This window comes from Tachyglossus aculeatus, chromosome 7 (assembly GCF_015852505.1).
Source record: "Tachyglossus aculeatus isolate mTacAcu1 chromosome 7, mTacAcu1.pri, whole genome shotgun sequence".
NCBI classification, from domain to species: domain Eukaryota; kingdom Metazoa; phylum Chordata; class Mammalia; order Monotremata; family Tachyglossidae; genus Tachyglossus; species Tachyglossus aculeatus.
This window is the reverse complement of record NC_052072.1, coordinates 53,167,543-53,193,761: the sequence shown is the minus strand read 5'-3', so window position 1 is coordinate 53,193,761 and position 26,219 is coordinate 53,167,543. Positions and strand designations below refer to the sequence as shown.

General features: G+C 41.3%; 1 protein-coding gene across 1 annotated transcript in view; it reads right to left on the bottom strand.

Moving 5' to 3' along the window:
- TRPM8 (transient receptor potential cation channel subfamily M member 8) overlaps positions 1 to 26,219 on the bottom strand; it is a 70,949-nt gene that overhangs the window by 21,908 nt on the left and 22,822 nt on the right. Inside the window, exons 7-17 of the mRNA XM_038749351.1 lie at positions 26,119 to 26,186; positions 22,924 to 23,121; positions 17,344 to 17,446; positions 16,372 to 16,490; positions 14,268 to 14,558; positions 11,947 to 12,042; positions 10,674 to 10,803; positions 7,852 to 7,997; positions 6,349 to 6,461; positions 4,387 to 4,603; positions 1,046 to 1,137 (exon numbers count right to left, since the gene is read on the bottom strand). Coding sequence (XP_038605279.1) covers positions 1,046 to 1,137; positions 4,387 to 4,603; positions 6,349 to 6,461; positions 7,852 to 7,997; positions 10,674 to 10,803; positions 11,947 to 12,042; positions 14,268 to 14,558; positions 16,372 to 16,490; positions 17,344 to 17,446; positions 22,924 to 23,121; positions 26,119 to 26,186 — 1,573 coding nt within the window. The remainder of the gene's footprint in view (positions 1 to 1,045; positions 1,138 to 4,386; positions 4,604 to 6,348; positions 6,462 to 7,851; positions 7,998 to 10,673; positions 10,804 to 11,946; positions 12,043 to 14,267; positions 14,559 to 16,371; positions 16,491 to 17,343; positions 17,447 to 22,923; positions 23,122 to 26,118; positions 26,187 to 26,219) is intronic.

Sequence of the window (26,219 nt, the reverse complement as noted above, 5' to 3'; positions counted from 1 at the left end):
CACCCGCCTCCAATATACTGGTATGGAAACATGGATGTATTCATGTGTCAGTGCACACACCGGACAAGGGAAATGGTATAATGTTTCAGCATTAGGAGGATTTAGCTTGCCACAGGCTGACTCTTTACCCATCAAGGTTTCTTCTTTTCCTTCACCATTTCTTAAGGATCCTTCAGAGAAGGGAACAGGGTATCTGTGGTGTCCAGAGCAGGAAGTTTAAGTCAGCCATTTTGAAATGGGCACTTCTCTGGTGACTCCTAGATTTTATGGCAACTCTGTCATGGCCCAAACCACTCTCCAGAACCACTAATCTGAGGTCTGCCTACCAGAGACCCGGGTGGATCAGGAAAGTGTTATAGGAAGAGCTGAATGAACAAAGGAACTGGTGGGCTGAAGCCCAGGAGCTCTGGGCTACAGGGAGGCTTCAAATACTGGACAATGTCATCCCCAGTGATACAAGCTGCTGCCACCATTCCAAAAGCCACCCTCAAGCATGACTGGATGGAGCACACTTTCTCCATGCCTTCTCCAGGGGTCAACATGCTAATAACTCTATTAGCAATAGTTTATAGCCTTATCAACTATCAGGTACTAATTAAAGGGAGATTAGTGATTGCTAATGGGTGCCATGATCAGGGCAGGGGGCCAGGGTGGAGATAAGGCAGGCTGCCAGGGGGCTCTAATAAGTCAAAGTAGGGAGACAGCTCCTGTCATCAAACACAGTGGGATGTAATGACATCATGGATTACTTGGTGGGGTCTCCACAAAATCCATTAGCACTGGAAAAATAAGGGTATTAATGCAGCCTGTCACAAGAAAATTGGAAACTCCAGGAAAGTGGTGGCCCTTAGAACTGTTCTAGAAAATGGAGGGTCAAGGTGAGTGATTTGGATTGCCTGGCATTTGACATCTTATGACATAAGACCACTAGGTCTTCAAAGAAAACTCAGCCTATTCTAAGCCTATTACTAGTTCAGACCACTCCACAAATATTCAATGGAGACTTAGTAACATGAAATTCAGTAAAGAATCAGAAATCACTCACCTGAATGCAATCCCAGCTATGAAGTAAAAAATTCCAAGAGTGTCCATAACATTCCAGAGATCGGCAAAATATTTAGCTCCATTCACATACCACTGCAAGGACAAGCAACAGACAGTAGGGAGTTGGAAAACATCAACTGGTAATATCCATTGATTTTATTTCTGCTCTTTTTGCATTTCTTAATTCAGTTAGTAACAAATCATCATGATAACTGAATGTATCACCAGACAGAAGATAAAGAAAAAGCTCAGCAAATGATAAGCAATAATAACACTGCCAAGGATAAGGTCATCAATATTTAACATTTGATTTTTGGCCCTTCCAAGTGGTTGTATGCTTTGCAAGGTAAAATATTTCCAGACTGTTTTGACATTAGGAAAAGAGACATGAACCATGATTTTAGATACTTTAATAACAGAATCACCTTTTCATTTTCTTTACTCATTATATTAATCATTCAACATATCTGGGCAAAAAAGACAAACCATACTCCAAGATCAAGAAGGAATCAAATTCCCAGCCAGGTTAGAATCTTTGGGTAGTTTTACTAGGCCTGAAATTTAGTCTCCCTGAAAACAGTGTTCATTTTTAAAGGAGATTTCATTAGCAATCCCTTCTACCATGATTGGAACCATTGCTTTTCCATCAGTCAATAGTATTTGTTGAGTGCTTTAATCTGTTCAGAATAAATAAGTGTACTAGGCACTCGGGAGAATACAACAGTTAGTAGCCACAACCCCTGACCTGCTCTCAAGAAGCTTAGATTTTACCTTGATAGAATGCTTTGGGTACCTTTCTAGCTCATTCATGCTTACACTGGTAAAAGAATTGCTTTATTAGGCCATTTCATGGTCAGACATTGCCCTTTTTACCAGGCCTTTCCATGGATGAGTTTCCCAATTTGTAGTCTTCATCCTTATCTGAAAACTACCAGCAGATCAGTAATTGGGCATTTCAACCCAGTTGCAGGATTTAACTGCTTTCCTTGCAAAATGCACATCACTTTCTAAAAGAAATCCATGCCTATGCTAAGGATTTTATAAATTACATTGAGTTCTGAAAGTTTTCATATTTTACAGGTGGTTCCAAAGGTCTTTATTTTAAGATGATTTCTTTCTGTTAAAGACTGGAGCCATTCAATCAAAAAAAGATCTTTTTAACATTTCTTAAACTTCTTAATACCTGAAGGGCGAGTTCATCAAGGTATACAAGAACTTTTTCTTTCCAGATTTACCCATTTTACATGATGTCCTGGTCATGAATGGTGTTATCCACATAAAGGTGAATGTTTAGAGGTACTTGAGTTCAGTAGGAAAACAATTGAAGAAAAACATCAGAATAGAGTGTGATCTAAAAATATTAATTTCTATCTCCTTTCTATTCAGCTCTGTCATCTAGGTTAATTAAAAGTGCAGTGGACCTGTAAAACTGTCTGATTCGGGGAATCGTTAAGATTGCAAATTTTTTGCTGTGCGGAAATGTGTAAGGCTACACTTGGGAGGCAGGACAGTGCCCCCTAGTGTCAGATGGCCTGAATCACAAGAGTGTTTTCTGGGGAAATATCCCTTTCTTGCTCAGTAGTTTGGCTGTGTATTATCCCTGGCTCAAGACTTGCTTGGCACATAGTAAGCACTTAACAAGCACTGTTATTACTATTATCACAACATAATGCATTATGGAGCCTCTCTTTTCCCTATAGATATTTTTGGCCTTTTACAACTGCTCATGAATGTGAATTTCAAATATTAAGCCCCTGCAGCTTGAAAGAGTATTTCCTTTAATTTGTTTCTTACCTACCACCTAAGAGTTTCAGTGGGTGCCCCCTCATTCCAGGTGCTGTGGGATTCGGTGAACAGTGTTGTGATTGTTCAGCCCACAAGCTTCAAGGTTTTTGTCAACTTAAATCATATCCCTGTTCAACCTTCATCTATCGAGAATGGTGTCCTAATTTTTCAGTCTATCCTAGGAAGGAAACCCTTTACACCCTTAATCCTCTTGATTTCCCATCTTTTATCTTCTCCAGCTACATTATGTCTTTTCTAAGATGAGGAAACCAGTTATGTATGCAATATTCCTCATGTGGCTGAACCTTCAATTTATATAGTGCCAAAATTCTGCCTTTGGGATTATTTTCTAATCACTTCTTAAAATTCCATGTCAACCTGCAGGCAGAAATACACGTAATCTATACACAGAGTATTAACCAAACTCTATAAAGCACTTTCTTATCAATGGAAGATATCAGGACAAAGCACTATCAGTCAATCAAAGGTATTTATTGAGTGCTTCCAATGTGCAGAACATTAAACTAAGCACTTGGGACAGTATGATACTCTATTTATTATCTCATTAATTTCCATTCTCAGCTATCAATTGTTCCACCTCTCTGGAGCTGATCCAGGTTTACATTTCAGAGAGCCCAGAATTTACCCTGATTCAAGGAAGAATACACACAGTATTCTGCACACAGCAAGTACTCAATAAATGCTACTGATTGATCAATTGCCCTACAATATTTATTATCAAATAGCTCCCTTTCACTAGCCATTCTGCATTCATTGTGGGAAGGGAATGTATCTATTGTACTCTCCCAAGCACTTTGTACAGTGCTCTGAATACAGTAAGTGCCCAATAAATATGATTAACTGATTGGCTGACTCAGTGGGGATCATGAGAGGGAAATGAGATTCACTGGCCTAAGAGGATTCTCTCGTGTCAGTGATATGAATTTGGAATTTTGGCTTTCCATTTGCTCTAAACAGCACTGGAGAGGGAGGTCCAAGAAAACAGAGAGTTACCAATTTGGATAAAGACCTAAAAAGAACTCTGCAGTTAAATGTGATGAATGTTCTCTAAGAAATCAGTGCATCCCTAGGGGTCACTACGGCATAAAAGCATAATTCCACCAGGGTACCTAAATTCTCTCAACTTCACTTTAAAATTATCTTGCCCCTTTCCACCCATATAATGGCACTTTCCCTGGTGATGGTAATGATATGATGTACTCCTGATTATGAGTGGATTTATATGCCAACAGATATTTTCTCATCTGAACACATTACCACCATTAGATCATTTATCATCATTCATTATCGATTAATATTTATGGAGAGCCCAAGGGTGAATGGGGAGCATTAGTAGCTTTTATCAGAATGATAACCCTAGATAGGGGATCCCCTCCATTTTGGTGTTTTTGGAATGCCAGATAACAGAAATGTTTGGGATTCTTTTTCCAAATGAAAACTCCTTCTGAGTGTGGGATGCAGCCTCTGGCTCTCTTTGCATAGAGAAAAAACCTCTTAGGAGAAAAAAAAAGAAGTTAGCTGCTCTTGGCTGCCTACTTGTCTAACTTCATCACAAAGCAGGACGAAGACCAGCACGTAGAGTATGATTTCTGGCGTATGAGGCACGGAGTGAAAATCCATGAGGAGCACATAGGCAAAAAGCAGAAGGAAAGCGATGTAGAAGACCACATTCCAAGAGAAGACCACGAAAGGAGAGGTGAAGAAGGCTACATAATACCAGAAGACCTTTTTAGTCCTGTCAATGGGTTTTTTCCTGGGAAAACAAGAAAACTAAATTAAGTAAGACTTCAGTTCACAAGAATGTTTCAAAGAGTCTTTCAAAGTGAATCTCTCAGTCGAGCATTTACCACTCAGTCCAATATTCACCAGAAGGAACAACCTGGAGTCTGAAGCTCTGTTTTCACCACAGATGTGTGACTTTTGATTTCCATGCTTTTTCCTTTTTATTTTAATGGTATTTGTTCAGCACTTACTCTGTGCCAGACATTGTACTAAGCACTAAGGTAGATAACAACCAATCAGGTGAACAGAGTCCACGTCCCACATGGAGCTCATAGTCTTACTCCCCATTTTACAGATGAGGCAACTGAGGCACAGAGAAATAACATGACTTGCCCACGGTCACATAGCAGAGAAGTGGTGGAGCTGGCATAAGTACCCAGCTCCTTCTGATTCCAAGGCTTATGTTCTATCCATTCTCTATTATCATCCAATCATTTTCTGAGGTAGATTGCAGCTGTGTCCCTCACCTGACTCCTGCACTCTAGCAACCCAGTTCCACCTGCTGGAAATGTGAGATCAAGATCCCTAGTCCCATGTTCTGGGACCTCAGGGCTGTCAGCCAGTTCCAAAAATCGCTGTTCCCCCACCATGTATTCTCTGTCAGTTGACAGCCAGAGTCCATGAGGGCAGAGAGTACATTCTACTTCTGGAACCCGCAGTGACTGTCAGTCCTCAGGACTGTGCCCTCCTACCAGGCCCTCGCTGTTAGAGTCAGAGGGAGAGAGTTGTCCGAGCGTGCTCAGAAAGGGCTTCTGAGACAGAGCCACCCAATTCATGGAAGCTAGCTAAGAACCTGATCAACCCTCAGGAGCCTGGTGACTACAAGGTTTAAGACCGCTTTTCAGGCATCTACATGCAGAAAACACATACACGCACATACATGGAGAGGGAGTGCGACAGTGGCTATTGACAGTGAGATCCTATCTATGTATGTAAGTGTGGCTGAAAAGACTGAGGCATGATTAGCACTCAGTCCTGCTGCTCTCGCACATAAAGATAAATCCATATAAAGGGTTTGGCCTATGCAGGGCCCCTGTCTGTTTTCAAGTCTGCCTCCTGATATCCAGATCTTGACAAGTCTTTGCTCATGGAGAACAAACCATTTCCCAACTTCCGCCCATCAGTCTTGTAATAATAATAATAATAACTGGCATTTGTTAAGTGCTTACTATATGCCAGGCACTCTGCAAACACTGGGGTAGATTCAAGTTTATCAGGTTGGACAGAATCCCTGTCCCACATGGGGTTCACAGTCTCAATCCTCATTTTACAGATGAGGTAACTTAGGCACAATGAAGTGACGTGACTTGCCCAAGATCAAACGGCAGACAAGTGGCAGAACCAAGATTAGAAGCCAAGACCTTCTGACTCCCAGGCCTGTTCTCTTTTCACTATGCCATGCCAGCTGCCCTGACAAACCATCATTCCACTGCATGCCACCTCCCATCCAGGCCTCTGAGGTTCAATCTGTCTTTAAATTGGTGTTCTGCTGCCAGTTTGCAACTGCTGTCTTTCAGTAAACCCTAGAATACCTACTTGGGAATCCTGTTGCCATCCATTCTCCCCAAACAACCCACTTAGCTATGATTCAGTGAGTACTGTTTCAGTGCTGATGTCATCATTCTTTTTGTGTAATTGTTCATTTATCAGACACACACACACACACACACACACACACACACACCTTTTTCTTTCACATAAAATATAGGTCATTACCTGAATGAGATGAAGCCACATCCAATTAATGGCACTAGGAACAGGCACATTATAATCTTCCAGTTTTTTGTGTCTCGTGAAATTTCTCCATACCATTGCTTAGAAAGAAAATTCTATACAAAAAGGAAATTCAAACTGGAGAGCCTTCCAGTCACACTGAAGAACAAGACACATGACAAGTAGTAACCCTCTCCCCCACCTCCCCAAAATTCACTCACACATTTCTATTATAACATAAAAAACACAATAATGAACTCAATTTATGAGAAGCCATAACCCTAATTATAGAATATGATTCCTAGTCTCCAGAAGTTTTCTTACTGCCACAGAAACTGGATTATACCAGGTTGAATTGTATTTGATTGGCTACATTTTTCCCAACCCACAGCCCCAAAGTATTTATGTATTCCTCTATTAATTATTTATTTATATGAACATCTGTCTCCCCCTCTAGACTTGTTGGTGAGTAGGGACATGTCCACCAACTTTGTTGTACTGTACTCTTCCAAGTGCTTAGTATAGGACTCTGCACATAGTAGGGGCTTAATAAATACCATTGATTGGTTGCTTGATATGAACTCAGGTCAGTTGAAAGTAAAAACTGCTAAATTTAATGTCTCTTGCTCTCTCCCCCAAATCCTGTAAAAAACAAAACAAACAAAAAAACCCAGATATTTTCACTCGTCCAACCCTTCCATCCACTGCCTGTAGTTCACTCAAACTTCCAATTTAGGTGACATTTATTTGGAAAAGAATAAAAAGAAATCCCAGCTACTAAGCAAATACTGGGTTTTGCCATGTGGAATCATACTGCACTAAACATGACCTCCTAGCATGTAAAATAAATGCCAAGGTTTTTGTTTCTTCTGCAGCATTTAAAATGTACCAAACTGTAAAAATGTGCTTTTGCTTAGTGCATATTGAGCAATTACATAATATATCCATTAGCTAGATTTAACTCTATGAGACCAGGTCTTCTGCTATCGTGTGCTACTAATATAGGTGTCTAATATAGGTGTTTGCATCTGGTATTTATTTTATTTATTATTATTTATTATTTATAAATTATTTATTTTATTTGTACAAATTTATTCTATTTATTTTATTTTGTTAATGTTTTGTTTTGTTCTCTGTCTCCCCCTTCTAGACTTTGAGCCCACTGTTGGGTAGGGACCGTCTCTATATGTTGCCAACTTGTACTTCCCAAGCTCTTAGTACAGTGCTCTGCACACAGTAAGCGCTCAATAAATACGATTGAATGAATGAATGGGTAGTTGATTCAGGCTCTTGCAATGCCTTCTTAAAAGGGGTTTCTGTTGCTCATTCAATCAAATTTATTTAGTGATTACTTTGTGCAGAGAACAGTACTAAGTGCTTGTTGATGTATTTGTTTGGAGTTCTCCATAACTCCTCAGCACCTCACCGCTCATATTTTCCCCAGGTCCTGTTACCCCCTCCCCCCTCCTCATTTATCTCTGGCCCTTAAATGTTTCTTTGTTTTACCTGGACCCCGGGCTGGGCAATGAATTGTTGGTCCCTGGCTTCCACGGCTAGTTCCAAGCAATTGCTTCCACCCCAGGCTTCACAGGAATAGATCAACAGTTGTTCTGCCAACTCCTCATCGCTGCTATAGCACTCAGTGAACAACTCTACAACATAACCACAGGGGACAAAGGGGCAGAGAAAAACCCCCAATCAGAGGTGACCTTCCCTGGAGGCAAGTTGAAATCTACAACTGGGTCCCTCCCATAGCAGGAAATTGGTTGTGCTCCAATAGTGGTTCTGAGCCAGCAGGAACCAGTAGGATGAGTGTCCCCTTGATGAAATCTGCCAGAAAGTAATCTAAGACCTTTTGAGCACCCTCTTAGTATGGTCTAGTTGGAAGAGCACTGATCTCCAGGGTTCTAATCCCAGCTCTGACATTTATCTGCTGTGTGACTTTGGGTAAATCAATAATAATAATTTGTTAAGTGCTTACTATGTGCCAGGCACTGTACTAAGTGCTGAAGTGGACACAAGCAAATCAAGTTTGACACATCCCCTGTCCCACGTAGGGTTCACAGTCTCGGTCACCATTTTACAGATAAGGTAATTGAGGCACAGAGAAAAGTGACAGCCCCAAGGTAACACAATAGACAAGTGTCAGAGCTGGGATTAGAATCCATGACCTTCTGACTCCCAAGCCCTTGCCCTAAACACTACGCTCATATAACTTCTCTGTGCTTCATGTTTTTATCTGTAAAATGAGGATTAAATACCTGCTCTCCCTTTCCTCTATACTGTGAGCCTCATATGGGACAGGAACTGAGCCCTACCTGATTACCTTGTATCTACCTTAGTGCTTAATGATACAATCCTTGGAAAATTGTAAGTGCTTAACAGTAATTATGATAGTGATATTTGTTATTATTATTTCCTGATGTCTGATGCTAGTCCTACCTAGCTTATCTTTATCCTCCCTAACTCAGAGGCAAGAACAATGGAAGAGAACATTGTTGATACTACTCCCCTACTGAGTTGAGACGCAAGATACATAAAGGGGGTGATATAAAGTCCCCACTGAAATAATAAATTACCAAAGCAGAAATCAGATTCACAAGTCTCAAATCTTCCAAGAAAACAAACAAAACAACTAGAGTTGGGACAGTCTTTCCAGAGGTTAAAAAGGGGAAGACCCTGCCATGAACAAATGTTTAGTAAAGTTCTGCAAGGGGGGACTTCACCTGAGTTTGGGATGTGTAGTCCATTTTGTTGGGATTTCTTCCCTGCCTGAATTAAATCCAATTTTTTTTTTAAATAGACAATCTCATTTTGTCAGCCAAATTTAAACCTTTACTCTTGTCCTTTCTTATCTACCTGGATGTATTCGCTTTATGGATTCCTTGAAAATAGGGTCTGAGTTTAGTCTGGTAGACTCTACTGAATATTGAAATTGTTAGGGGAAAAACAATGATCTCTTGCACATGGAATTTCCCAGGAGCTGGAGATGCTACTCTATTGTAAATCCCACAAAGATGCATACTGTTTTCTTCCCAATAAAGGATGTGGGTGGGGAGGTGGAGGTAAAAGAAAATCCAATACTAAATCACATTTTACAATATTTTTCGGTAGCCCATGGGGTTACAAATTAGAAATCCAAATATTTATGCTACAATTCTCCTAAGCAACAAAACCCAAGTTCTGGAAGTTGGGCTTTTCCTTTCAACTTTGATGGCCAGTAACAATAATGACAAGAGCCCAGGAAGCCAAGACCCTCCTTGGAATAGCACTGTCCCCAAACTCAATAGTTAACAGCATACAGTATGCTCCCCTTAGCACACCTTCTTTAAAGACCTCATCCCTTTACCTACTCACTGTACCTTGATCTTTTCTATCTTGCCTCTGACCTCTCACCCATGACCTGCCACTGGCCTGGAATGCCCTCCCTCTTCATATCCAACAGACAATTATTCTCCCCTGCTTCAAAGCCTTATTGAAGGCACATCTCCTCAAAGAGGCCTTCCTTCATGAAGCCCTCATTTCATCTTTTCCCACTCCCTTCTACTTCACCCTTGCACTTGCTCCCTTTTTTCACCCCTCCCTCAGCTTCACAGTGCATATGTACATATCCATAATTTATTTATTTATATTAATGTCTGTCTCCCCCTCTAGACTGAGAGAAGCAGCATGGCACAGAGGATAGATCACAGACCTGGGAGTCAGAAGGCCATGGGTTCTAATCCTGTCTGTGCTACTTGTCTGCTGTGTTACCTTGCACAAGTTACTTTACTTCTCTGGGCCTCAGTTCCCTCATCTGTAAAATGGGGACTGAGACTGTGAACCCCACATGGGACAGGGACTGTGTCCAACCCAATTTACTTGTATCCACCCTGGAATTTTGTACAGTACATGGCACATAGTAAGCACTTAAATACCATCATCATTATTAAGCGTGTTGTGGCAAGGAACATATCTACCAACACTGGTCTACTGTACCCTCCCAAGTGCTTCATACGGTGCACAGTACACTGTAAAAAATAAAATTAATTGATTGATAGATTTGCTCTGAAAAATCAGTGAGAGTTAGGGCCTGCTACAGACTGGTGCTTTAACATGGGAAGCAGCATGGCATGGTGGATAGAGAAGAGGCCTAGGTAAATCACTTCACTTTGGCTCAGTTACCTCTTTTGTAAAATGCAGATTAAAACTGTGATCATTATGTGGGACTGGCACTGTTACCAACCTGACTGGTTTATATCTACTCCAGTGCCTAGCCCATAGTAAGCTGTGTAGGTGGTGGGGAGAGAGAGAGAGGGGAGAGAGAGAACAAAAAACTGCGAACTTACCTACTGCTTTGGTTTCATATTCATTGGCCAGTTCCTCAGATTCCCCTGCAGCATTAATGTCATTCTTCACTTTGGCCAGGGTTCTCAGCAGCTTACTGGCTCCCAGGGCAGCCAGGGTGCAGCCCCGGGTCTGAGAGGGAAGACAGAGAATTCCAGGTTTGATTAATCACTTTCTACAGGTGAGGGATGGGGGAATGCTAGCTCTGCACCTGGAAGCTATTTTGTATTCTCTAGCAGGACTTTCCCCTGGCTCTTAATAACCTCTTCAAAGAACTCTGTTTTCTCTTTATCTTCCCTGGCAGCTGCAGAGTAGAGGTCTGACTGGCCCAGATCCATCCAGCTGGTTTTGCAGGACCAGAATCCTTGGAAATGATTTAAGCCAGAAGAAAACCAAACCAAATCAAATCAGTTCAGATGGTTCACCTCCCTCCTTCTTCTCTCCATTCTGCTACTTTATGTTCCAGGTCCAGAATATACAGTAAGGGCAAGGGGGTGGGAGAATGATCAAAGATTTGAATATTGCTAAATTTTACATTGACACTGTAGTCCTATCCTCTAGATTAGCTAAGCCAGCCATAACATTGCCATGAATGTCACTAGTGGCTATGATATCAAACACTCATTTAGCCATCTGCATCTAAAGAAGGAAATAATATTACAAAAGAAACATTTGTCATGTAAGCAGAGTTGTCTGTGAGCCTGAAAAATGAAAGTTAAAATAAAACTGGAAACTTTTTAAATTTAGACCTAATTTTACTCCACCTAAAATGAACAAAAAAAAAAATAACCCTATGAATTCTATTTTTTTTAAAGCCTGAAAACTCCATTCCCAACTAAACTGTATCAAGGGAAATAGGCTAACCACCAACCTGCCTCTGGGAAGAGAATGCCATATATCTTTAGCTTCTCCCCTGATCTCTCCAAAAGGAGTGTCAGATATCCTGCTGTGATTTAAGACACTTGACCAAGAAAAGCAGATTTTAAGCCGATTAATTCTTCTAGAGCCTAGGTTATTATTCTGTAATGACACCTTCAATTCTGAAATCAAATAACCAAACTAGTTTAGTAGCAATATAACTAGTCCAGGTTTAACATTATTCTCTCTTTCCAGCCTCAGATTAGATGAATTATCCAGAGAAAAGCCTCGTCCAGTCATTATTGGTTCACAGTTAAAAATCTTTTAGACTTTGGAGTTTTGGTCAGCAAGGCTGAAGGAGAGAGCACAGTGGCATAGTTGGAGTAGCAGTGAATTGATCAGGGCTGAGTTACTTACCTGTTCCCAAATGACATTTGACAACTCCCTCTTGTTCTGAAGAATTGCCCAGATGAAAAGAGCTTGCAGAGGGTGCCTTGTGATAGGAGACACATCCTGAGGGGAAATGGAGATGGACAGTTATTTTACAAAGTGCTTTTTAATTATCTGGATTTCATCAAATTGAAATTTCTCTAAAGAGTTACCCTTCCTTGAATCACTTTTGTCACAAGAATGGAAATGGGAGGAAGGACTATTGAGCAAATTATTCCTCAGCTTTTGCACCATTTTCCATATCACAAATTCTTTCTCTTACCATACTATAGCTATGTTCTTGATCAATCGATCATATTTATTGAGCACTTACTATGGGCAGAATACTGTACTATATACATGGGAGAGTCCAATATAGCAGAGTTGGAGGACATGTTCCTTGCCCACAATGAGTTTGCAGTTTAGTAGAGGACAGAAATAAATATAAAGAAATAATTTATAATAATAACAATAATCATGATAATTGTTAAGTGATTACTATGTGTCAAGCACTGTTCTAAGTGCTGGGGGGGATGCAAGGTAATCAGGTTGTCCCATGTAGGGCTCACAGTCTTAATCCCCATTTTACAGATGAGGGAACTGAGGCACAGAGAAGGTAAGTGACTTGCCCAAAGTAACACAGCTGACAAGTGGTGGAGCCAGGATTAGAACCCATGACCTCTGACTCCTAAGCCCATGCTCTTTCCATTGAGCCATGAATTTATGGGTATGTACATAAATGTTTTGGGACTGAGGATAGGGTGAATACCCAATGCTCAAAGGGTACAGATACAAGTGCAAGGATGAGACAGAAGGTAGAGGGAGTAGGAGAAATGAGGGATTTATCAGGGAAGGCCTCTTGGAAGAGTTGTGACCTTAATAAGTCTTTGAAGGCAGGGAGAGTAGTAGTCTGCAGTATAAGGAGAGGGAGGGAGATGCAGGCAAGAGGGAGGGCATGGGAAAGGTGTTCAAGGTGAGATAGACAATATTGGAGCATTGCGAGCCAGATGGACCTTTAATGATGAGCAATAGTGGTGACTGCTTAGGCCTTTAACAAACCCTTAATCTTCTGCTAAACTTTTCATATTTCAGATATTTGCTCTTCTGGGACACTTCCTTCCTTGTTTTATAGAGAAACTCAGGATTACTGCATCAGCCTCCTCTCTGATCTCCCATCCTCCTGTCTCTCCCCACTTCAGTCTATACTTCATGCTGCTGCCCGGATCATCTTTGTGGAGAAACGCTCTGGGCATGTTACTCCCCTCCTCAAAAATCTCCAGTGGCTGCCTGTCAACCTACGCATCAAAAAAAACTCCTCACTCTCGGTTTCAAGGCTCTCCATCACCTTGCCCCCTCCTACCTCACCTCCCTTCTCTCCTTCTACAGCCCAGCCCACACCCTCCACTCCTCTGCCACTAACTTCCTCATTGTACTCATTCTCGCCTGTCCCACCATCGACCCCCGGCCCACATCCTCCCCCAGCCTGGAATGCTGTCCCTCCACACATCCGCCAAGCTAGCTCTCTTCCTCCCTTCAAAACCCTACTGAGATCTCACCTCCTCCAGGAGGCCTTCCCAGACTGAGCCCCCTTTTTCCTCTTCTCCTCCCCATCCCCCCACCCTACCTCCTTCCCCTCCCCACAGCACTTGTATATATGTTTGTACAGATTTATTACTCTATTTTACTTGTACATATTTACTATTCTATTTATTTTGTTAATGATGTACATTTAGCTTTAATTCTATTTGTTCTGACAACTTGACACCCATCCACATGTTTTGTTTTGTTGTCTGTCTCCCCCTTCTAGACTGTGAGCCCATTGTTGGGTAGGGACCATCTCTATATGTTGTGAACTTGTACTTCCCAAGCACTTAGTACTGTGCTCTGCACACAGTAAGCACTTAATAAATATGATTGAATTGAATGAATGAATGAATGAATGAATGGTGGATATTTTATTCCCTAGTCATGGACCTGATTCCTCCTCCTCAAAAAAAAAAAAAGGCTGAAGCACACCATCTCAAGTTATTTCAGTTGTAAAACAAAATTAAGTGTTTCTTTCCAAACTATAGAACCTTATCTCCATAGGCCGTTAGGTTCAAAGTTTCAATAATGAAGACAAAACATAGGTCCACTTGAAAAATAGCACAGAGCAGGTCAGAAGACAAAGGATCATTGATGCCAAAGCATGAGAACATTAATTCTCTGGAGAATATTTAAATTCTGTATCATTGAATCCCAGGAAGAACATCTTTTCTCAGGGAGTGCTCAAAAAGTCATGAAATCTTACAAAATTTTTAGGAACATACATGAAGCTGTATCTCCACATCATCCTTGCTATTTCTGTCATCCTTTCTGGCACCTCTTCGAAAGTTTGCCACCAACTTCCAGACAAAAGTGAGAAGGGCATCATTGTATGAATTCTTAGCAATATGCAGGTTCTTGTAGACGAGGCAACTGAAATTGTTGGAGAAGAGCTCTGTGAGGACTTCATTGGTGAGAAATTTCCTGAGGTTCAATCCATTTTCTAGAAAAAGTCGAACAAATTTTGGCCTGTCCTTTACTAGGGCTGTAAACATGACATCTTGGAGGTCAGCAGACTAGTGAGAAAGAAGAAGATAATAATCACAAGTGAAGTCCAAATGAAGCAAATCTGTGTAAATGCCTTTCTTTCTAAATCATAATAAAAAAACAGTTTTGCCATGCTAGGTGTCTTCTGAAATTTTCCTTTATTGTAGAGTACCCTCCCCATTCCCCACCACCTAATTTAGTTGGACCTGACAATCTGAAACTGCCCCCAGTGCTTAGTTCAGTGCTCTGCACACAGCAAATTCTCAATAAATACTAGTGATTGGTTGATTGTGTTTTCCTCTCTGGTATCACTACTGTAGTAATAGATTAAACTCTAGCTCTTCGGTGTAGAATTCTTGTAGGGTTCTTATTTGTTAATCGCGTACTATGTGACAGACACTCTACTAAGTGCTGGGTTAAATTCAAGCTAATCAAGTTGGACACAATCATGTTCCACATGGGGCTCACAGTCTTAATCCCCATTTTACAGATGAGGCAACTGAGGCCCAGAGAAGTGACTTACCCAAGGTCACACAGCAGGCAAGTGACAGAGCCAACATTTGAACCCAGGTCCTTCTGACTCCTAGACCCATTCTCTGTCCACTAGACCCTGCTGCTTGTTCCTACCACTTGAATGTTTTCCTCTCTTATCTCTCCTGCATCACATCTCTTCTATGACTGTTTCTTACCAATGTGGATGCCAATATTTAATCCATCTAATAAAGTTGCCACCAATGTAATTTTATTTTTGAGTCATTGGTCTGCTGTAAACTGCCCTTCAGTCTGTCACTTTTAATCACACCATTCAATTTGGTACTGATCTTTTAGTTTAGGAAGGAGGCAGGAATGCTAGTGTGACTTGCGCTGTCTCTTTCATCTTAGATGTGTTCATTGAGCAGGGAGAATGACTCTAAGGTCCTTTTAAACTCATTGTGGGCAGGGAATCTGGCTATTTATGGTTCTACTCTCCCAAGTGCTTAGTAGTGACCTGCACACAGTAAGTGCTCAAAAAATGCAATTGAATGAATGAACATGTTCCTCAACTCAAGAACTGAGGAATTAACTGCTATCCGAAGTACACCTGGGCTGTTTTTACCTTGTTCACAACCACTGACAACCCAGCTTTCTTCCTTTAGACTTCAGATGGTACTTAAAGCTTGAGGCAGGGAAGGATTGTAACTCACTTATTTCCTGATAAATGGCTGAACTGCACCCAGGGGAAGTCTATATTTTATGAATAGGTGCAATTTGGAAGATCTACGGCCTACAGATGGTTGCAGTACCAGGGTTCTGAAGTTAACAACTCATGAAGACACATGAGGCTGGCAGCCCAGTTGTGTTCAAACCCTAAAGAAAAAAACTTGACAGTGTCTGGAAAGCTCTGATTTCCTTGATGAAATGATCAAGGAGGTCATCTTCTCTTCTGAACTCAGCCTGCCATACAGCCTGGGTGTTACAGAATGAGGCGATATATATATTTATCACTTGTCTGTTGTGTGACCTTGAGCAAGTCACTTCACTTCTCTGCACCTCAGTTCCCTCATTAAGACTGCCCCATGTGGGACAGGGGCTATTTCCAACCTGATTATCTTGTATCTATCCCACTTCTTTGGACAGTGCCTGACACATATTAAGTGCTTAAGAAGCACCGGAAAAAATATTTTAATGCACTTTGTTAATATCTTTCTTTTGTGATTATTCTTGGTAGAGGTTGCTGAGACGGTCCCTTAAAAGCTTGAATATAAAGACCTCAAAATGTAACCCATTTAAAAGCCCCGTATATGATTTCTGGAAATGACCTTGGAATGATCCCATGACTTAGGAACTGACTTCCCTATTTACCTCCCACCGGCGGTCATTGGTGAAGATTTCATCATTGGCTAGATCCAACTGGTTCCACTCCAGCAGCAATTTGAGCTGTCCATTCCAGTTATCCTTATCCTGTTCATTGGTACTGAAGGCTGCAAGGGATAAAGGGAAATCATTAGCTTACTAGAAGCTAGCATTAACCAAGGGAATGGTGGTGCCTTCAGGTGAATAAAGCACTCACAGCGATTTTAAATATCACTTTAAATGAATGCCTTTTTCAGAAACAATATATTAAGCCTTATGTCATATTCAATTTGCAAGATGGATGCTTTTTCTTAGATCATTTTTCCCTAGGAGAATAACCTTGTATTTGGTCCCCCTGAAGCTCTTCTGTCACTTTTCTGCCATCGCTCCCAGGTGCATGGAGACTTCCTAGAGTTCCATCCTTGATGTATGGGAATTTCCCACCCAGGAGAGCTTGAAGCCATCTGAGAATTTTAGAGATTTCATAACCACTCTTACTCTTGCATCATTTATGAAGATAAATGAAGATGAAGGAAAAAAGCCCAGTTCTTGGGAGATGCTGCTATTGCACTTGTCCTTGCAGATAAGTGGTTCTTTATCCCTCTAGCCTGTAAGCTCTCTGTGGGAAGGGAGCTGTCTACCAATTTTGTTGTATTGTACTCTCGAAAGTGCTTGGTACAGTGCTTTGCACATGGTAAGTGCTCAATAGATATGATTGATTCATTTTTCCACCCTTCATTTTCTATCTTTCTGCTGGGTTCCTCTCCCAGACTGAACAATCCTTCCCCAGTCAATGATATTTATTGAGATCTTACTATGTGCTTACTCCATTTCATATCCTTTCACAACCTGCGAAACACAACTGGAGAAATGATATCAAGTCCTTCCAGTGCCCCCCACCTAGAAATCCTAAGTTAGATATCAAAAAGTTAAGGGCACCACGAAAAGCTGTATGCGAGAGAACACAATGCTGTTGCTCACCTTTATACAGGGCATAGGAAATTGCGCTGCTTACAATTTCATCACCAGCTTCTTCCATTTTAATAACTGTCAGTAGGTGAGGGTTTTCAAGGATTTCTTTGAGCTAACACAAATAAAAATAAAAATGGTGTTTGTGAGAAACTTACGGACTTGTAAGGTACTTTACCATCCCATTTCATAAATCAGCAGGGGGGCTTGCCTTCGCATATTCTTAGCCTACATATAACCCATGCTTCCAAAGTCCAATATGGTTGGAGAAATGCAATAAGGGCTTTGACTAATAATATCAGTACAAAATTAATGGTTTTGCTTAATTTCCATAAATACCTGGGACTCAATTGTAATGAATTTTCCTTTTGCCAAAATTACACATGGATTGCTAGAACTGGATAAAAATTCCCCAATATTTTCAAAAGACATATGGGCAAGGGTCCCAGAAGAAGCAGATATGCCAACAACCAGGCCTCCTCAACCCCCAAAAGCCTAATTTGATCCCTTACATAGAAAAAGAACAATTTTGCATCATAGAAGATGCTATGTCTGACATGTTGAGAGAGAGAACATTTCTCCAAAATTTTGGTGAGTAGAAATTTTCAAAGCTCTGCCTTCTGACAGCACAGGAACTTAATCTCATTAGTAGAGATTCAGGCCATTTCCAGCTTGCTGCCTACCCTTTCAGTAGGGTTGCTAGGTTCTCAGCACATTCAACTTTATTCAGTTCTCTCCCTGCTGCCATGCTCTTTCCTCCTCCTAAGTTATCCTCAGCTGTCCCACCCTGATTCATTGCTCTTTCCTTTCCTCACCCTGGAAACACCCTACTCCTTCAGTTTGCCAGACTCCTTCAGTTTGCCAAACCCTGTCTCTTGATCAATACATTTTCTAATAGCTACCACCTCCAGGAATAATTCTGCAGGGTCAGAAGCTGGAGGGTTGAGAGTGAGGTGTAGTGTCAAAGTGAGTTTAGGTAGAGCAAAGAGGGTGAACAGAGCAATATGGGTGAAGAGAGCAGATATACAAAAACCAAGTGTAGAAAGCCTTGAAGCTAGTAGTAAGGAGATTAGGGAAGGGGGTAGCCATTGGGAGTTTTTCTCATCTTGACACTCAATCATTTTAACAAAAAACTTCCTCTTTAAGTTTTCTTTCCCGATGTCTCAATTCTCATTTGAAATAATTGTCTATTCAGTCAACAGGTAGCCAGGATCAAACTATTTTTCTCCACTGTGTTCACTTACCCTCTCATTATTCTGTAAAAATAAACCCCAACACACATCAGTTGATAAAGATGGCTGGTGAAATAGAATGTTAGCATCTGTTTAATTTGAATCCTGAGATGGACCATTTATCCCATCTACTTATTTTTCAGTTCAGTAACTCATTCATTCAATCATATTTACCGAGCGCTTACTGTGTGCAGAGCACTGTACTAAGTGCTTGGAAAGTACAATTCAGCAGCAAAGAGAGACAATCTCTGCCCACAACAGGCTCACAGTCTAGAAGGACTCATGAGTTGATTCACTTGGCTCAGTGGAAAGAACACAGGCTTGGGAGTCAGAGGTCATGGGTTCTAATCCCGGCTCCGCAAGTTGTCAGCTATGTGACTTTGGGCAAGTCACTTAACTTCTCTGGGCCTCAGTTACCTCATCTGTAAAATGGGGATTAAGACTGTGAGCTCCACGTGGGACAACCTGATCACCTTGTATCCTCCCCAGTGCTTAGAACAGTGCTTTGCACATAGTAAGCGCTTAACAAATGCCATCATTAATATTATTAACTACTAGGCATTGAGCAGTTACATGGGACAAAGCATGGTGCTATTCACTTCGAATGAAATTGCAATGAAGAAGAAAGCTGGTCCCTCATTGCAATCCCAAACAGAAAGAGGTGGGAACTTTGGAATTAAATTCTAAGCAATTTTCTACAGAGTGCATTTTACTAGACCTGGCTTGGTCAACTTTTCGAGTCAAAATGCAAACTAACTCAGGCTCAAAGGAAAGGAATGGGAGAGTAGAGGAAAAAGAGGATACTGAAATTGGAATGATTGAAGTTTGGGTTACCGTTAGCCCAGGCATTTGCAAAGGAGACAAGAGGATGGAAATCTAAGTAGGGTAACAGCAACAAGTAAAAACAGCAGCAGCAGCAGCATAATGGCAAGAAGCAGTGTTCCCTAGTGGACAGAGAACAGGCCTAGGAGTCAGAAGGACCTGGTTTCTCATCCCAGCTCTGCCAGTTGTCTGCTGTGTGACCTTGGGCAATTCACTCAACTTTTAAATGCCTCAGTTAACTCATCTGTAAAATGGGGGTTAAGACTGTGAGCCTGATTACCTTGTATCTACCCCAGAGCTTTAGAACAGTGTCTGGCACATAGTAAGTGCTTAAGAAATACAATGGGGGAAAAAAAGGAGCTACCATTCCCAAATGGTAAACTGGATAATACATCCTCTGCATCCTTCCTGTTCAGGGAGAGGACTGCCAGTGCCTGCTTTAACACACAGAGGGCTTGTTGACTTCCCTACAAAGTACTTGTTCATGTATTTCTTGATATTGAAGAAAAAAGTGAAAACAAGGAGGGGCACCTTTTTTTGTACAGAAGAGCAAATCTATGTGAAACCTTTGAAGAGGAGGAGTTTGAAGAGCAAATCACACTGTTTCAACACACTTTTACATAGCTCATTTAATTGTATATCCAACTAGTTTAATTGCCTCATACTCCATCCTGAACAAGGCCTGTCCTGTGGTGGTGGGTTCAAATGAACCCTCACCCACCCTCAACCAGAGGCCCAGTGCTGCCCTAGCACTGTATTAAGCCAGCTTGACTCAGTGGAAAGAGCCCGGGCTTGGAAGTCAGAGGTCACGTGTTCTAATTTTCCGACTCCGCCACTTGTCTGCTGTGTGACTTTGGGCAAGTCACTTAACTTCTCTGTGCCTCGCCTCATCTGTAAAATGGGGATTAAGACTGTGAGCCCCATGTGAGACCACCTCATTACCTCGTATCTCCCCCGTTACTTAGAACAGTGCTTGGCACATAGTAAGCACTTAACGAATGCCATCATTAATTAATTAAGCCCTGGGGTAGATAATAGATAATCTGATTAGAAACAGTCCCTGTCCCCCATGGGGCTCCCAGTTAAAGTTGCTTCCACACTGAGGCTGCAGATGTCTCCAGGGACAGATGGACTCAGTTCTGTCCAGCTCAGAGCAGGACACCGTCACTTTTGGTCCCATGGCTGTGACAGGCTTGGGCTGTGCTGCTTTGGGCATAGGGATCAGGAGAGTGCCTCCGGAAGATGAAGAATGAGGGTCCAATTCCTTTGTTAGTTCCTGCCCCCATTTCCCTCCTACCTTTCGTCCTCCCTCCTAGCCCTAAAGAGTTGCCCAACTCCCAGAAGCCTCTGGGGCAGGGATTACCCTCAACAATAGGTCAAGAACTCCCTCCTGGTGGGGCTGAGGTTGCCGGCCCAGATAGTGCAGGGTGGGTGGCCTGAGTGCTGGGGGTCTGTGGTGGTCAGCTGAACTTCAGTGGACACCATGAAATTCATATGATGGGGTTAAGATGATCACTCCTAAATTTCAGATACCTATTTTGAATGTCTTAAGCCCCAGAATTGAACTAAAAATAATGAATTCACTTTGGGCACCTTAAATCCTTTACTTCTGGCCTCAAGAGGTCAGTGACTCTAGAGGGGTCTAGCAATGATTTTGATATTTCAATTTTCAAAAGGCCATCAGTAATGAAAAGAAAACTGTGGTGGGAGGGTGAATGCCTGATTTTATTCCTAAATAATGCTAACCTGTTCCCTAAAATCATTCATTCAATCAATCATATTTATTGAGCACGTACTGTGTGCAGAACACTGCATTAAGTGATTGGGAAAGTACAATACAACAACAGTGACATTCACTGCCCACAAAGAGCTCACAGTCCAAACCTTGACTCCCAGTGCCTCGATTTTCCATATGATTCTGGGTTTATACTTCTTCTGACTGAGGAAAATACCTCATGTGATTTTGGAGACCTGAATCCACCTTTAAATGTCATACTACAAGGAATCACAAAGGCCCATTCTGAGAGCTAGGTACTCACTTTATGTGAAGTTACTTAAAAGCAATCGAGGCAATTTAATGTTAATTTTCTATAAACTGTATTCCCATGAAAGTATATTTTTCTCCTTGCTCGTAGGGTATTTCTCTTACCTATTTCCCCTTAGATAAAGTGCAATATACCTCTAGGACCATTTTACGAAGAATTAGAAATATATGACATCTGCCGGCCACACTGAAATCAGAAATAAGTGACTGCTTCTATTCTAGGAGTACCCACCGTAGTGCATTAGGTATTGCTGATGAGTTCCCGGATGACCCTTTTAAAAAGAGGACACCAAACCCCATTAGAAAAATTCTGTCTGCCTATTTTTACTAGCCCTTGCATGCTTTTCCTGTATGAATCATGGTGGGAATGTCAGTTTGCAAGACATGGCCCTGGCGGAGAGACCATTGATTTTCTGCAAACCACCATCCCCCCTCCCTTCAGTGCTTCCAGATGGCAGCCCAGACTCTAAAAGATGCCCAACTATCAATCCAACTGTTATAGACACATTTGGAGGTGCTGCTACTAATGTGCCAGACCTGTCTAATGAACTGAGTGACCTGGAATACGACCATTAAATATCTACAATGACAGTGAAGTGGTGAGAAATGCAGAGGGGATGGTAACTTAATGGGCTATTTTTAAAAAACTTTGCATTAAGAATTGTAGCAGCTAATGAGCTCTTGCATCGTCCAGAGATGGCCTTGGCAATGAGGTAATTGACCAAGTGAGAAAAAAATGATAAAGGGGAGTTAGAGTCAGAGACAAAGACTGAGGGAGAAAGAGAGACAGAGAGAATGTGTGTGTGTGTGTGTGTGTGTGTGTGTGAGAGAGAGAGAGAGAGAAAGAGAGAGAGAGAGAGAGAGAGAGAGAGAGATCCTGAACTGAATCATTGGGCTGCTAATTGAGCAATTCAGTTGTTCCACAGTAATGTTTTCTTCAACAGGTATGGTTCTCTTGCTAATTGCTCTCAGTCTTTCTAAAAATGACATTATTCCAAGCTCTTTCTCCCGGCCATTAGAATATGGTTCTAAAGAATAGCTGCCCATGGCAGTTTTTTGGGGGTGTTAGTAAGTCAAATATAATAATTGTAGAATTTGTTAAGCACTTATGTGCCAAGTACTATATTAAGCACTAGGGTTAATACAGTATAAGAAGATTGGACAGTGTCCCCATCCCACACAGGGCTTATAGTATAATTTCAATTTTACAGATGAGGTAATTAAGCCACAGATAATTTAAGTGACTTGCCCTAGGTCACAGAGAAGGCAAATGGCAGAATTGGAATTAGAACCCAGGTTCTTTGACTCCCAGGCCCATTCTCTTTCCACTGGGCCCCACCGCTTCTCTCTTCAAGTTCTCAGCTAAGACTCCAATTCCTACAACTGTAGATATAGCACCCTCAGCCTCTTTGTTGATAGCTGGCAGTTGTCCTGACTTGAAGAGTCCCTTGAACCTCTCTGATCCCATCACCTGTTTCTTTTGTCCTAACTCACCCATTTGATCCAGCTTTCAGTCTCTTCCTCTGGTAGTCGGGAAACAGTCCGGGGCAAAAACCTCAATAGCTTCTCCTTGACCGTTGAAGATGCCAGGGGATCTTCTGCTTCAACCAGATTTGCTATCACATCAGCAATCTGGCCCGAGCCTTCCACCACCACACAGGGAATTTTACTTTTTACAGCAATATTGATGGCCTGTGGACAAAACACATGACCCATGAAAATCTGTCAATTGATCAATAGTATTTATTGGGGACTTACTATGTGAACATGTGAGTTCTTGTCAGCCTCAATTCGGAAAGCTTTTATAACTTATAACCAGAAGTGAAATCAAGCTCAGTAATGAAGCTCAGTAATGAACTAATTCTTTCAGTTGAGTTCCAATAAAACAGAAAACCCATTCATTTGGGGGAGAAACTGAGGGGTTAATTGTGCACTAAGAAACTGAAGGTTGGTCAGGGTGAATTTGGATATACGTTCATATTGCATAACATGTCATTTTAATGTCTAATAAAATGTGAAGTCTTTCAGATCTACCCTTTACTACTTGAATATTTCAAAAATGATATTGAATATTTCAAAAAAAGTATAATGAGTTACATATAACTACCATTGGTAGTGGATTAGCCCTAGATTTTCTCACTAATAAGCTCCTTTACCCCAATGTTGTTTTCACAACATTCCACCCTTTCCAGCCCTCACCTTTGAAGCCCACCTCATCCTCTTCTACTACCCACTACAATTAATAATAGAAGTCCATTAATGATGGTATTTTTTAAGTACTATGCTCCAAGCACTATGCTAAGTGCTGCTACTCCTCTAGGCTGTCAGCTCCTTGTGGGGAGGGAGTATGTCTATCAATTCATTTACACTGTACTCTCCCAATAATAAACACTCAATAAATTCCATTGATTGATTGAAATGCTGTTTAAGTACATGACCAGATGCAATCTCTGACTCATATAGTCGATCAGTCAATCATATATATTGAGTGCTTTCCAAATGCAGAACACTGTGCTAACTGTTTTGGAGAGTGCAATATAACAGAGTTCATTCATTCATTCAGTCTATTTACTGAGCACTTACTGTGTGCCAGAGCACTGTGCTAAGCACTTTGGAGAGTACTATAGAACCATAAACAGACACACTCCCAGCCCACAATCAACTACAGGGCTTACAGTCTAAGAGGGAGGATGAACCAGTATTTCATCCCCATTTTAGAGATGAAGAAAGGGAGATACAGAAAAGTTAAGTGACTTGCCCAAGGTCACACAGCAGGCAAGTGGTAAAGCCAGGACAAGAACTCTCATTCCCTGACTCCCAAGCCCATGTCTTTAGGCCATGGTGTCATCTATCGCTTTCATTCTCAGTTTCTTATTTAAGTATTAACTCATGTACATCTCCCCTCTTCCTTCTTCCTCCTACCTATAAATCATTTTCATATCTATCTTCCTCCACTAGATTATAAATTCCTTGAAGGAGGTGATGATGTCTACTATTATACTCAATGCAGTGCTCTGCACACAGTAAGTGTTCAATAAATATCATTGATTGATGAATTCCAGTCTCACTATCCTCCAACTCTGGACTATTTGAATGACCCTATAATACTAAGATTGGCAACACCTCAGTGGTTTTAGTGACAGAAATGGCATCACACTCTGTCAGTGGATGATGACACAACAGTAATTGATGTCACAGGGCTATTCTGCTCCCCAGGCACTGACTTGCAGTTATTCTGTGTGGATGAGCAAGTTGTATACAGAGTTGACATTGCAGAACTGGGAGAAATTAAGCTTTCTGTGGAGGAACAGCTGTAGGAAACAGATGCAGGATACACCTTTTTTCTGAATGAAGATTTGCCAGTGTAGGCTATATGATCAGACACATTGCTTGTCTCGAGCATTACAGATCTGTCCACAGTTATTTGTAAGCATTTAATATCTTACACTTAACTTTAAAATAAAAGCTCTCTCCCACAGTTATTAAAGCATGTGGTCCCATTTTCACTGACATCAATAAGACATAAAGATTTGTATTTGAATCTAGATAGATTCATCACAGTAGTACTAAAATCTGACAAACTGATTTTTCCATGCATTTGCACTCAAAGACACTGAAATGTGGGGGAAATCATTGGGCCACAGGCGATTGGTAAATTACATAAAAATGACCTATTATTATTATTGTTGTTGTTGTTGCATTTGTTAAGCACATACTATGTGTCAAGAACTGTTGTAAGCACTGGGGTAGCTACAAGTTAATCAGGTTGGACACAGTCCCTGTCCCCAGTGGGGCTAACAGTCTAAATAGGAGGGAGGACAGACCTATGTCTGTTTTGAGAATATGTTGATGAGTTCATAATCACAAATAGAGTTTGTCACTTTCTAAGTAAGAGGATATATTGACTGCAACTATGATCTAAACAATGATACCTTATTGATAAGATTATCATCTGACAATAACACTATAAGGATGTTAATATAGATGTCACTATGGTTAGCATTGAGGGCTGGACTGATAAACACACACATACAGTGCCATACACTCATTGATAATAATAATGGCATTTATTAAGTGCTTACTATGTGCAAAGCACTGTTCTAAGCACTGGAGAAGATACAAGGTGATCAGGTTGTCCTACTGGGGGCTCACAGTTTTTAATCCCCATTTTACAGATGAGGTAACTGAGGCCCAGAGAAGTTAAGTGACTTGCCCAAAGTCACACAGCTAACAATTGCAGAGCCGGGATTTGAACCCATGATTTCTGAGTCCAAAGCCCATGCTCTTGCCACTATGCCACACTGCTTCTCTACACTACACTAACAAGCTTGGAAATTCAGATACTGATCTATTGTTTACTAAATGTATAATAATAATAATAAAATGTGGCATCTGTTGTGCATATACTATGTGCCAGGCACTATACTAAGAGCTGAGGTAGATAATCGGGTTGGACATAATCCCTGTCCCACATAGTGCTCACAGTCTTAATCCCCATTTTACAGATCAGGTAACTGAGGCACAGAAAAGTAAAGTGATTGCCCAAGGTCACACAGCAGACAAGTGGCTGAGGCAGGATTAGAACCCAGGTCCTCTGACTCCCAGGCCCATGCTCTGTCCACTAGTTCATGCTGCTTTTCATAAAATCATAATCCCAGACCTCCACACCCACTCTAAAAGCCAACTCACCTTCAGTGTTTCTTTTCCACCTCCTTGGGCGAAGCACACAATTGGAATCTTGCCTCCATAATTGGAATCTGTGAAACACAAAGGAGAAAACAAGAAGTTCA